The sequence below is a fragment of the Cajanus cajan genome, chromosome 7 (assembly GCF_000230855.2).
Source record: "Cajanus cajan strain Asha chromosome 7, NIPB_CcT2T_4, whole genome shotgun sequence".
NCBI classification, from domain to species: domain Eukaryota; kingdom Viridiplantae; phylum Streptophyta; class Magnoliopsida; order Fabales; family Fabaceae; genus Cajanus; species Cajanus cajan.
Window position 1 is genome coordinate 40,444,071 of NC_138523.1, and position 13,961 is coordinate 40,458,031.

The 13,961-nt window shown below is 30.2% G+C and overlaps 1 protein-coding gene across 1 annotated transcript; it reads right to left on the bottom strand.

The window, feature by feature from the left end:
- Positions 1 to 4,051: 4,051 nt before the first annotated feature.
- On the bottom strand, positions 4,052 to 6,811 carry LOC109813549 (putative WRKY transcription factor 21). The gene is made up of 3 exons (XM_020377748.3): positions 5,404 to 6,811; positions 5,192 to 5,317; positions 4,052 to 4,499 (listed from the first exon to the last, which is right to left on the bottom strand). Exons 1-3 carry the CDS (start codon positions 6,180 to 6,182, stop codon positions 4,355 to 4,357), a joined length of 1,050 nt encoding a protein of 349 aa, XP_020233337.1. The 5' UTR covers positions 6,183 to 6,811; the 3' UTR covers positions 4,052 to 4,354.
- Between the last annotated feature and the right edge of the window lie 7,150 nt (positions 6,812 to 13,961).

The window sequence follows — 13,961 nt, forward strand, 5'->3', positions numbered from 1 at the left end:
GTTTTTCTTCACTTCCTTTGGTTGTACTTGGGCTGCTATCATATAGTTTATATTTTTACAATTTTGAGCACTAGTTTAATATACAAGTTCATGTTTATTTAAACAATTGATTCATGAATAAAATACTTTATCAAGGCTATCAATTTAAAAATATTATTTTGAATTTTTCCACGTTATTTTCACATTTTCCTGATAATTTTTTATACATAAAATAATAACATTTCTTCATAAAGTAACTAAGTGCGTAAATTTGTACCTCATTTAGGTAATTTATAAATCTTGTTATTTTCTCTCCTTTCTAATTTTATGAGTTCTATTTGTTGAAAGAAGTCGGAAACGAGTTCTTCTATGTGGGAATAACAATTTAACTTATATTATAAAGCAATTTTTCTGAGCAGCTCTTTCATTTGAAGGTCTTTTTCCGATCTGTAAAAAATGCAAGAAAGTAGAGATCAAAATCAACATAAAATCTAATGAAATTAGTTAATTAATCCCTGCAACATTATTCAGACCTGTTTTTATTGGGATTGGGTAGTCCAACACTAGGATCTTTTTTTTTTCTTTTCTTGCTGGACCACATTTTGTGATCAGCCCAATTTACCTATAGCAACCCCTAAGTTTTCTTTTTGTTACTCCTATAATTATATCACAAAGTATAATTGATTTTTTTTAGATAATTAACCTTTGCAAAATCTTATTTAATTAACTGATTTAATTTATTTAAATGAACGCACTTAAATAGTTTCTCATTTTACTAAAAAACAATTTGACTAAATTTGTGTTTATGTGAATTTATACCTTTTTAATCACATAATTTAATTTAAGAAAGTTTTATTATTCCTAATTTAGTTCTTAAATTAAGAAAAAATCAATTCTATTATGATTAATGAAATGATATAATCATCTTACAGTAAAAAAAATATTACTATTGATATTTAATTATAGCATAATATAAAATCTAGTGAAATTAGTTAATTAATAATTAACTAACTTAAATTATTTAAATGAATACTATAGTTAAATAATTTCTTATATTACTAAAAATTGGTTAAATTTACGTTTATGTGAATTTTTTTTTTTGTAAATCATACAATTTTTTTTTTAAAAAAAGTACTATTTCAAATTTATATGTGTATTTATAGTCTAATTTATGTGTGCACTTCTAATTTTATTTCTTAAAAAGAAGTTACTCTGAAAATGTTGATGACTTATGTGTGCACTACAAGTTTAAGTCAAATGATTCTTTTTACGTTAGTTTCGTATGTGTGCAAACTTAACTTCAATTAAGTGAGATGACATAAAATATTTGGTCATTTACGCGTCACATTAATATTAAATAAATTTAAATTTACAACAAAGATTACACTATATTTCTTTGAAATACATTTTGTCCAAGTCAAAGGGTCCAATCTATTTCAAATTCTTTGGTGTGTGCACTTATCTCATTTAAGTGGCATGAGATATGTAATATCATTTATTAGTCACTTTAGCATTAAATAAATAAAAAACTAACCGTAAGAATTACAAGAAGTTAACATGAACATCTCATAAATGAAAAATTAGCTATAAGGATTAAAACAAGTTAAGGATTTATATATGCATTCCTAGTCCAAGTTAATAGATCCCTTCAATGTTAGTTTCTAAAGTGTGCATACTCAAATTTATTTAAGAGACATGACATATGAAATTTAAATATTTATGAGTCACATCAACATCAAATAAATGAAAATTAACAATAAAAATTGCAAGAGCTTATAGTAAAATGTTGCAAATTTAACTGGATATTCTTACTCAAAGCCAAAGATTACGACTATGTCAGCTTCTTAAGTCAGAATACATGACCTCATTTAAGTGACATGATATAGGTGATCTGATTATTTGAGTCACATCAATATTAAATAAATATAAAAAATTGACGATAAAGATTACAAAAGGTTACTTTAAAAATGTTGATGACTTATGTGTGCACCCCTATTCCAAGTCAAAGGATCTTTACTATATCAATTTCTTAAGTATGAACATTTGACCTCAACATCAAATAAATGTAAATTGATATCAAATATTACAAAATGTTACTTTAAAAATGTTGAGGTTGTCAATTTATTAAGTCTAACTTCTTTTTTTTTTTTGCTAGTTATGCTTTATAATTTACTCATTTGAATTTTTGTATCATTTTTTCTAATAATATGCATAAAAGTTATAAAATGTGTTATCTATATCTCTATGAAAGAGATAAGGTTTAGTAATAACCTCATTAGTTTTCAATTTTTTAATTAAACTCTTTTATTCCTAAGTTCATATTACTCACCTTCTACAATTAAAAAAAAATTCAATACAATTATCTACTTTAAAATCTTAATTTTGTTTTACAATAATTTTCTTTCAAAATCTCTAAAAGATAAATAAAGAAAAGTACAAAGTGTCATTTTCACATGCTTGTTGTTATTTAAATGGAATGTATATAATATAAACTTTTAATTATATAAAAAAATAATCTCAGTCATTTAAAAATACAGAGTTGGCTCATATGGATACAAGGACTTGATGTGAAGAAAAGGCAAAAAAGACTTGATCTTCAGCCCAATGGACTCAACCCAATTCATTGAAACAGAAACATAAAATCAATGCTTCAAAATATTTTGAAGAAAGTGTGGGTTAAAAACCTAAAAAAGTCTTTATGTGCATTGAAAGGTTAAGAAAGCAAAGTTGGCAAGAAATGGTCACTAATTGGTTTTCTCTTGCGTCATCGTATAATGAAAGCCTTAATGCGAGTGTTGCGTGGAGGTTCCTTATTTGACCAATTGAGAATTCTCATTTAGTCTACCACTACCTATGATAGTTGACACATGGTACTTGTTCCATCAAAGGCTAGAAACTTAGCGGAAATCATCATCAATCACTTGAAACAAAAAAGTCTACCCTCATTCATCCTATGTTAGAATTAAACCATATTATACGGCCTCCATTTTTCTTCCCAAAATGGACACCACGCGTATACAAATTCAAGATTAGTGGATAACTGTTACAAAGACAACTTAGATATAGTTTTTAAATACTTTTAATTTTGTCCAATTAAAAATAGGATTTTATCCACATAATAAAAATTTACACCAAAGTAAAACTTCAATTTTAATTACAAAAGCACTAAATTTAAGTTGTTCTTGTTACAACTATCACAATTAAGTGAAGCTTTTAGCATATCATTCTAGAATCTTTAGTAACACCCCTTTTCCAATTATAGATCATTTCTAGAGACTATACTATTTGATATTTCATCCTAATCCTAATCACTTAATGCTAAATTTAGCCAATAATGCAAGTACGTTCCCCATCCCTTAATTTTCTTGTTTTTATAATATTGAAAGGAGTAATTGATTATATAAGGCCAATGACTCTCGGGCTATGAAGGCAAAGGATAGAATTATTCTCTAATAACATCGATAAAATTTGGGTTGGGATTGGACCCAAGAAAACAATGATCGAGTATGAATGCCCATATTGGTCCCCTCTCAACTCACATGCTGTGCTGAGAAACTTCCACAACCCAAGATACACTTCTATTAGGAGAAGTAACAAACCGAATGAAACTTCACATGTAGATATTGCAAATCAAGGAGGGTGTGCCATTCATTTCTCTGTTCAAAAGTCCAACTTTGAATTATTACACGACATCCATCATCAATTGAGGGACTTGATGGTCCTAAAACAGCTTCAACATACGAAGTAGATGAAAAGGAATATTGGCAGTTACCAAACTTGTTGGCATCCATTATCACTGGCAGGTGCCATGCCATGGTTTTTCTTGAATTAGTCTAAGCTATTATATCATACAAAGAATCATTTTTCGACCCATCCAGTAATGTTTGTCGAGTCACCTAAAATCAGAACAATCATAAATGTCTGCTCTTACAAATTTTAAGTTTGAAATTTCCAACCAATAAAAAAATCCATGACAAGACAAAAACAACATATAATTGAGGATAACTCGGCCCCCTTAGCTTACTTTTGATGTTGAGTTAAGTCAAAAACCCAAATTTTAAGATCATTAGCATTTTGCAAAGGCATTTCATTCATTTAGAAAAACCTGAAATGTTTATAACAGGCTTAAGAAAGATGAAACAGTTCTTCCAATTGAAACTAGCCAATTTTACAGGTTCATTTAATCAGTGATCCTCATTCTCATCCCCTAAATATACGGCTCGTTAGCCAAACTATCCATAAGCCAAAATCTGCGCCAACAATATTCATCCATGACTACATCACTTAAAATATGTACAGCAGCATCTCAAGCCAAACACAAAGATTTTGACAAATTGACTGATAGGCTTGGTCTTGGTTAAGCTCTCCACAAAGTTCATGCATTTGCAGTTTGTGTTGGTAACTTGGGGTGGTTATGTTCGCCTTCATAGGTAACAATTAGCATGGTAGGCTCTTCCAAGCATCTCTCAACATGCTTCCTAGCAGGACACCCTCTCATGCTGCTGCACTTATAATATCCCCTGAAAATATAAAAGGTCAAATTAATGTCGGTTTCCTCAAACATAAAACCCGTGTCTCACCTTCAACTTCACCTTTCACATGATTACCAATAAGGTGCAAATAATAGAGCATGAACCTTACAGTTATCTAAACGAAGGAGTTTATGCCAAGACTACCAAAATGCAAGAATCATTTCTCAAACATGTTTTCGAGACATAAAAGAGCCATGAAAAAAGTTTTGTGGTTAATCAATAGTGAGGGTACTACATAGAACTGTGAAAGCAAGATTTGTACTAGAAGATTTCGAGATAGTTGTGGATATCACATACGAAAATTCAAGGACAATTTCAATCATCCCAAATCTATAATGTTTTCATCAACCTGGATACCAAGTAAGAACAAATTACTTGCACAAACAGAGGAACCGGATCAAAATAGTAGTGACATATTCACACGCCCAAAAGATAAAGAATAGGAAACTAAAAGATGCCCTATACAGGCTAGTATATCCTCCTCATGTGCAGTTAGGTTCAATGCTATAAAAAGAAAGATAAATTCATATATGCACACCAAACAGCATAAGATTTTCAGAAATAACAAAATAGTTCAGAAGCTTTACAAAGTCAATACAGAACAATTATATTCATGTCAATTATGTTCATGTAGTGTCCCTTGAATCAATAAAATCTCTGAAAGCAGAAGTTGAACATACCTAGGGTGAGGAGAGCCCTTGATTGGTTTCTGGCCATACTTCCTCCATGAATAATCATCAGGAGGGATATCTGCAAGTTTGTTGCTGATAGCAGGCACCTTAATCGATCTCTTCACTCTATGTTTCCTGCAACGAACAAACAATTATAAGTGACACACTAGAAGGACTAATAAAACTTTTGAAGCAACAGAATTTAATGAAATATATGCTACCTCTTCTTAGAGCAATGGCATCTAGCACTGCTCCCACATTTCAGGCTGCCCTCATCACCTCTGGCCGAACATTTTCTCTTGTGCTGTTGCGAATTCTGATCAGAAGAGTGTGGAGCTCCTATTAAATGGAAGGAACTTCCATCCAAGTTAGCCACGCTTCCATCTATGCTCAAGGAGGAAATAAAGGACCTGGTGGATGACATTGTTGGTGTGCAGCTAGTGCTGTCAAAATTCAGGTTTATGCCACTGTTGTTGTTCCTTCGGAACATCATTTCTGCTTGATGCTTCAGTTGTTGTTGTTGTTGCTGCTGCAGCAACAACCTTTGCTGCTGCTGCTGCTGAAAAAAGTGATAGTGAGTTGATGAACCCTGCTGTGCGAGGTTAAGAGGACTTTTCCCACTAGAGCTCAATTCCAAAGATGGTTGTCCAAGAGAGAGAGAATTTTTTATGGTTGAACCTAGTTCCTGAATTGAATTGTCATGAAAGCTGGTTTGGGGAAACTGCAGATTTTTAGAGAGATGGTTGGTTTTGCCAGAATTTGGGTTGTCTAGGAAGATTCTCTGGCAAAAGGGGGGTTGAGGGTTTTTAACCTTCCTCACCCTTGCATGACCCAAACCATTGTGAAGCAAGGAAACAACCTTCTTGAACCTCACCACAGCTTCTCCAGTTTCCACCACTAAATTCCTATGCTGAACCTGATCCCTGGGCTGAGACAACAAACTCAGAACCCTATGGCAGCTTTCAACAGCAGCTCTATTAGCTTGCTCAACCTCTTCCATCAAAAAATCACAAACAAAAACAAAAAAGGGAAAAACTAAGTCCCCAAACAAGGGGCAGAACTAAACCAAACACACAAGAAGACTACTAAGAAAGTACCCCACTTATCCACAAACATATCAGACATTCAGCCTCATGTGGCAGATAAACCGACCCAGATGGAAAAAATCCCATTTTTTCACCAGACAAGGAGGCACAAAAATAGGATTTCAAGTTAAGGTTTCAAGATTCCAACTCAGGGAGAAAAAATGGCATGTTTTTCGGAAACAAAGAAAACCGTCGAATCAGAACCAACAGAGGGTGCCTTGGGGGTTGCAGCATATCCTCCTTTAGAAAAACCGACCCAATTTTCCAGTGACAAAGAAAACAAAAAAGCACCAAAGCACAGACCTTGATGGACCTGGTGCTGCTAAACCCTAGATTCTTCTTCCCATGGTTTAGAGTCTGAAAGGTGTGAAAGAGAGGACTTTGCTTGGCTTGAGAATTCACACAACACAACCATCATACATAAGAATACAAAGCTTCCAACTTTAGAGTATATATGTATATATATATATTAAAGTCCTAAGCAGGGAGAAATAAAAAAAATATATATTATAATATTTGTAGCTCTAGCGAGAGAGAGAAGAAGGATGAGGAGAGTTTGTTTAAATATGCAAAATGCACAAAGAGGAGCTGAGAAATGAAACTGCTGTCTCTGTCACAGATTTGAAGGAGGGTCCCACACGAAGACCTTTGTTATTCTTTTTCATCCCTTATTTCAGCTTTAATTAATATTTTCTTAGACCTACCCATTTCAGCTTCACTTTTACTACTTCCACTTATCGATTCAATTCCTCACTGTCTTCAGATCTTTTTTTCAGTTTCGAATTTTGGACTTACCTTGCGCCCTGCATGCTTTCCGCGTACAATAATCACAATTTGTTTCAATGTTATGTAACGCCTAAGTTCCTTTCAAACTTTTAATTACACTATTCCCTTCAATTGCTTAAACTGTAAATTACCTCTACTTTATCTGTAAATCATTGGTTTAGTTCTTATTTTTAACTATATTATTAGTCATTGGTTTAATTAGTTATTTTTTTAATTATATCATTTATACAAAATATTGACCAATTTTATCGATAATTAAATTATATAGAATTTTTTGTTAATTATTTTTAATAAAATCTTTCTTCTTAATTTTTTTTATTAAAAAAAACTTGAATCATAAATAATACTTAATGAAATCAAATCCAATATTATTCAAACTAATGATTTATTGATTAGTGGATTCATTTTAATAAGTAAGTTATATATTTATTTTTCTAATTATATTATTGATAAAATATCTATTAATTTTGTTTATCATTAAATATCACAAAAAAATTGACTCTTAAACTTCAGTTTTTACTTTTTTTTTCTCAATCATAAGACTTAATATTCTATAATTACAAAATTATTTCTCTTTTTTCATATTTTAAAAAGATATATATATATATATATATATATATATATATATATATTAACTTAAGATAATAATTAACAAATGAATATGATTAATATTTTTCAAAAGAAAGTATAAGACAATTTTTTTTTGTGCGGATAATATGAAATCTATGCTGTCAAATTTTGAAAAACGTCTCTTTTTAATACTGATGAAATGACATAAATGTTATGTCTATCATAATACATAATAAATGAATTAGACTTGTTTAATATTTATTAAAAAGGAAACTTCATAATATTTAAGCTTAACTTATCATATATAAATGAATAAAAAAAACTTATCATATCCCTTAAAAAAAAAACTTATCATATATGATAAACTTTACGCGTATTGAAAGATAATATATAATAATATATAAAGAAGTATTTTTTTAAGTATCTTTTTTTAAAGATAATTATATATTTGGATTATATTTTTTCACTTATTTATATTTAAGGATAAAATGAAAAAATATAAAAAAAAAACAATTACTTTCTTTAAAAATAACAATTATTCATTTTTTTAAATACTAATTTATTTTATTTTTTCATAGAGACATCGATTGTCTTTTTTCTTCTTCTTGATAGTATAAATAAAATAAGTTTAATTATATTCTTTAACTCTAAAGTGATATGATTTTAGTTTCAAAGGTTTTGGTTGAATAATTTTAGTATGAATTTTAATTTTTAAAATTTAATTAAATAATTTTAATCTTTTAAGTATCATTATAATATAATTTTAATTTCTTTCACCAAAAATTTAATAATATTAAATTAACACACACACACATATATATATATATATATATATATATATATATAATATGTTAAATTATACGATTGTTGGTCCATTTAGCTACATATATAATAATTTTCATTCTTGTATCAAATGATATATATTTAATATTATTAAATAAATAAAAATTATATACATTATTGATATTATAATATTATTGATAAATTAATGTCATTAATATTTCTATTATATCAATATATAAACTATTTTTTATAAATATAAATCAGTATATATTAATATAATTTTATAAAATATATAAATATATTATATAAGATAAATGTATTAAAAGAAAGTTGACTAAGATTACTGAAATGTCAAGTTATCCGCTAGTGTTGTATCAACACAAATTATTAAATTTTTAAAGATAGAGACTACCATTGCACAATTGTAATATGTGAGGGATTAAAATTGTTCAATTAAAAATTGAAGGACCAAAATAACACAACTTTGATACTTGAGACTAAAATTATTCAATTAAAAGTAAAAAGACTAAAACTATACATCTATGATAATACTTAAGGGGAAAAACATATTTAAGTCTAAAATAATGCAATACAATATTCAATGTTGAAACGGTTAGTTGTGAAAAACAATGTAATATATGAAATTGGCTTTTGTAGTTATTAGTAAAATAAGTTTTTTATATCAAATTTGATGATACTACCAATATTGATCGACACAAATGATAATAACTTGTATTTAGGGATGCCAACAGTAAAGTCCAAATAGAGTATTATAATATTTGTTTCGTACTAGCATTTGAAAAAAAAAATATACATACTCATCTTCATACATATTCACCCCTATATATTAAATATGATATGTTATCTTGCACAAGACTTCTCTTTAACGTAAGTGTTTTTTAGGTATTTTTTTTAATGAGAGAATTGTTAGTGATTCTTTTAACTTTTTTTCTACTTCAATTTGTATTTATCATGTTTATTTATAATTAAATTGTAATATTTTAAATAAATTATCAATAATTAAAAATAATCATATGTTAAAATATAAATAATTTATCATAAATCTAAAATATAACTTATATGTTTAAAAATATTATTTTTAGTCCTAATTATAAACAACAAATTAAAATTTTCTTTATTCCTAATTATAATAAATAATCATTAGTTTTTAAAGTTAATCAGACTTAAATTTCTTTTATACCTTTCATTTATTGTTAACTTTATTTTCTATGTATTCACTTGTAACTAACATTAAATATAACAATCATGTAAAATAAAAGGCATGTTTGGAACAAAACTTTAATTTATGGTAGAATTAATTAAAAATAACGATACTAATTACTCTCTTGATTGTAAGACCCGCTCCTTGACTTTCTCCTTCCCCTCAACACTCTCATTTCTTCTCACTCCCTTTTTCCTTAGTCTCGAATTCTCAAACTTTTTTGTGATTGAAGGTGCTGAGTAGAGGCGTAAAGAGCTAGTTGAGAGCACTAACATCTTCTTCCTCTTCCCTCTCTCTTCCCCGAAGCCCGGATTCTTCTTTTCAAGGTAAGGGAAGTTATATTTTTGCTTTGATTGGTCGTAAGTGAGTTTGGGAACTCACGTGATGATTGATTTCAGAAGAAAAACGGTTGGATTGAAGAGTTGTTCATTTTTCGGGGTTTCGGGAAAATTGGGGAAAATGGTGATTTTGAGGTGTTTGATGGTTGCATGTTGAAATAAAGCTTATTTTTGAGATGTATGATGTAAATGCACTTCATTTTATGGATTGCATGTGTTTGGGTTAGTTGATTTTCAGGTTTTTGGTTGAAATTTTTGAAGTGGTGAGGGTTGCTATTTAAATTTGCGCTGGGCGTAGTTCATGACGTCGGGAGTGGGTTCATCAGGGAACTCCATTGTTCAATCACGCCGAGCGCTAGGTTGATTGCGCCGGGTGAGGTTGGGAATGGAGGTCTCTGGATGAATCACGCCAGGCGTGGGGAGAACCGCGTCGGGCTTGATATCAAATGGTAACTCAAATTTTGAGTTACTGATATTGCACCGGGCGTGGAGACCCCATGGGGGTCTCTTCCTGGGGTGGCGTCGGGCGTGAGACCTTAGTTAGGTCTCTCCCTTATTTGCGCCGAGCGCGAGTTTGGTACACCGGGCTTGGGAGACTTCAGGAAGTCTCTGCCTTCTAGTACGCCGGGCATAATGATGATACGTCGGGCGTGTAAAAGCTTTAGAGCCATCGGGTTGGGTTCAGGCCGGACGTGAATTTTATTGCATTGGGTGTGGAAAGTGTTTTACTTTATAACTTAGAAAATGTTGAATTTTGTACATGTTGTATGTTGTGTATGCTGTTGATGATGTTAAGCTGAGCTGTGTTGTATGTTGTGTTTGTTGTTGATGATGTTAAGTTGAGTTGTGTTGTCTGTTGTGTATGCTGTTGATGATGTTAAGCTGAGCTGTGTTGTATGTTGTGTATGTTGTTGATGATGTTAAGTTGAGTTGTGCCGTAAGTTGTGATGATGAGCTGTTGATCATTAGGACTATAGGAGATGTTTTCGAATTTGCTCATCCCATTGTGAGGATTGAGAAGCTGTGGTGTTCAGAGAGCCCAATTTGTTGAAAACCCTCCTTGAGAAGTTGTCCCTTGGAGTGGACATTGTGTTATTCTCCTTTAGTACTTAGTTGGTCCCGTGTGTGGGCAAGGTCGAGGCACACATGTACAAAGCGACCACGGTATAGGGTTCAGGTCGAGCTATACCGATTACAAGCGGCCAATCGAGTAAAGTACGAAGTCAGGAACTTAATTCCTAACTGAGTATCAAAAATTTGTAGTATTTGGAGGATAATCGATAGGCTAATTCCATAGGTGGCTTAGTTAAGCTAGCTAATGTCGTGGTAGGCCTAAAACCCAGCTGTTTTATCCTGACATAGTACTATATTTCCTTGTTTAAGTGGCAAAGTCTGAGAAATCGTTATCGTGCTGTGGATTGACATCCAAATTTGTTGTTTACCTAGCAAGCCCAAAAAGGTTTTTTGTTGTCGGTTCGGTAGGACCTAGCCACTTAAACTGCTCACCCATGTTGTAGGAGATCTCCGAGTTGAAATGCGTGACGACGCATAAGCTATCGATGTGTTTAACTACTGTAACATGAGTTGTATGTGTGCTGTTGTGAGGTGAATTTGTGATTGAAGTATATGGGTTGTATGTTAAAATTTGTGGATAATGTTGATGTTGCTCTTAAAGTTGAAAGTTGTCTTATATATATTTTATGTTGATTCCTTTTCACTAGCTTACCCTTGCCTGTTTCCATGTGGGTTGGACTGCAATGATCATACTGTGTATAGGAGCAGAGCAGGGATAGGTCGGAGAATAGTAGCATGGCTTCAGGTGGTAGCAGGAGTTGACTTTTGTGTAGGCTACTCGGTGTAGCAATTTTGTTAGTATTAGATATTGACTTGTTGTGTCCCAGGCTAGACATATGTATATATATTTATTCCTGTATATGCATACTCTACGTCTGTGTGATGTTGTTTTGTGGTGTGACGGCCAGGCATGTCGTAACATTGATCTTAATGATTTGTCTCATATTACTTATCATTAGAATTAGAGATAGTATTTATTTTTATAAATTTTAAATATAATTTCTATTTTCAAATATAATATTTATTTTTATATAAAAATTATTATAAAATTTTCTCTCATTTGAGTTATTTTTGGTCAAAGACCATTCTTCTTCGGGGTTTATTTATTTAAGCCCTTCTATTTTCACTTAAGTCAATTTTTGGCAAAGAGATTGGCTTGAAATTGGTCAAGAATTGCACTTATGTCCATTTGCTTTAGCAAATTTTAGGTAGTGGCTCTTCTTCCATTTGAACATATTCATTTAAGTCATTTGAGATTTGCTTCAGTCCTTGTCATTTATTTCTTTATTAATGTTGTTTGTGTTATAATGATGTGACATTTTTAATGTGAATTTATCATTAAGTCAATGGTTGTTCTCTTCCTACAAAAATGACATTGTTGGAGTTGGAGGTCCTAATAACTTAAGTTTATAGAAATTTTGAATTGTGATTGATATAAGCACGACTCATTTTTATTTAAGGGAGGAAGAAGGAAGATCATTGAGAAATAATAGAAAGTTTTCTTCAAAAATCACTTATTATAGATGAAAAAAAAAGGCAAGACTATATATATCAGGAACTTAAATATTTTGGACAAAATTTTTTTTAAGGTGTCTTAGTTATATGGTAATGTAATTTTGATTTATGGTTTATTTCTAATTTTGTTGTAGGTGCTTTTAAGATTTTTAAGTTATTGATATGGGAGGTATGGAGTTATAAATACTTTAAATGGGTGGATGGGGACAACATGCGAACATATAACTTCTACATATCATATGAACAATTGTGATTGTTATTCATATATGGTTCGTTGATGAAAAATCATATGAACAATTGTGGTTATTATTCATATATGGTTCATTGATGAAAAACATATTTCATTTTAAACATACCTTTTGCATGTGATTTGAATAGTTATGGTTACTATTTTTTATCACATATGTTGAGATGACATGCAATTGTTATGTTTAGATGTCATCTCTTCTACCCATTAATTTGAAGTATCCACAACTTCATATCTCTTGCATCAATGACCTAAGTGGACAACAATAACCAAAAATTTAAAAGCATTTATAACAAAACTTGAGATTAACCATAATCAAAATTACATTACCTTATAATTAAGTTACCTCAAGAAATTTCATCCAATTTTTTTTAGTCTTTTATGTACACAATCTCACCCTTCTTACACATGCATAATAAATGACCCTTGAAGAAGATCTCCTACTGCTTCTCATTGAACTTTGTGTCTTCTCCCTTGAAGAAAAAATATTCTTGTTCATGGTAATCAATACCAAAACCTTTTATAAACTCAAACTATTAGCACTTTCAACTTTGATAATACCTATCATCATGAAAAATGAAAAATAAGGTTCAACAATGGTTGTCATGATTCTGAATTTAAAACCAAACACAAAATTGTCATAGTTAGATAGTGAAATATAATAGAAGGCAACTTCAACAAATAAAAAAATTCATGTAAAAAATTGTCACTTCAAAATAGTCTTTGTTACATCATAAAAATACAAAGAATGTTGATGAAAAATAAGGGACGGATACTAAAAGGGAAAAAACTATGTATATGACTAAAGGAAGATATTTTAAACCATAAAGATTAAAAAGTAAAGTAAATTGACTAAGGAAAAATAAAATGCAACAGTAAAGACTAGTAAAGAAAGTAATTGAAACTATATAGGCAAAAAAAAATATTTAAACAACAACAAAATTTCACATTAAAAATGTTATATCAAAGTAGTCTTTGTCACACCATCATAATACAAACAACACTAATGAAATTCAAATAAACAAAGAAACTAAAGGGGAGAAAAATGATACGTATAAAAAAATAAAAATAAATATTTTGAATCATAAAAATTTAAAAATAAAATAAGTGAAATTATAAGGACAAAAATATATTTAATTTTTTAAAAATTAATGAATTA

What these genes read in the sequence shown, in the direction of transcription:
- LOC109813549 (XM_020377748.3), bottom strand. Translation starts at nt 6,182, where the DNA reads ATGGAAGAGGTTGAGCAAGCTAATAGAGCTGCTGTTGAAAGCTGCCAT. An exon ending in TGCCATTGCTCTAAGAAGAG is followed by an intron (nt 5,318 to 5,403) that starts GTAGCATATATT and finishes TGTTCGTTGCAG; the next exon opens with GAAACATAGAGTGAAGAGAT. An exon ending in AAGGGCTCTCCTCACCCTAG is followed by an intron (nt 4,500 to 5,191) that starts GTATGTTCAACT and finishes TTATATTTTCAG; the next exon opens with GGGATATTATAAGTGCAGCA.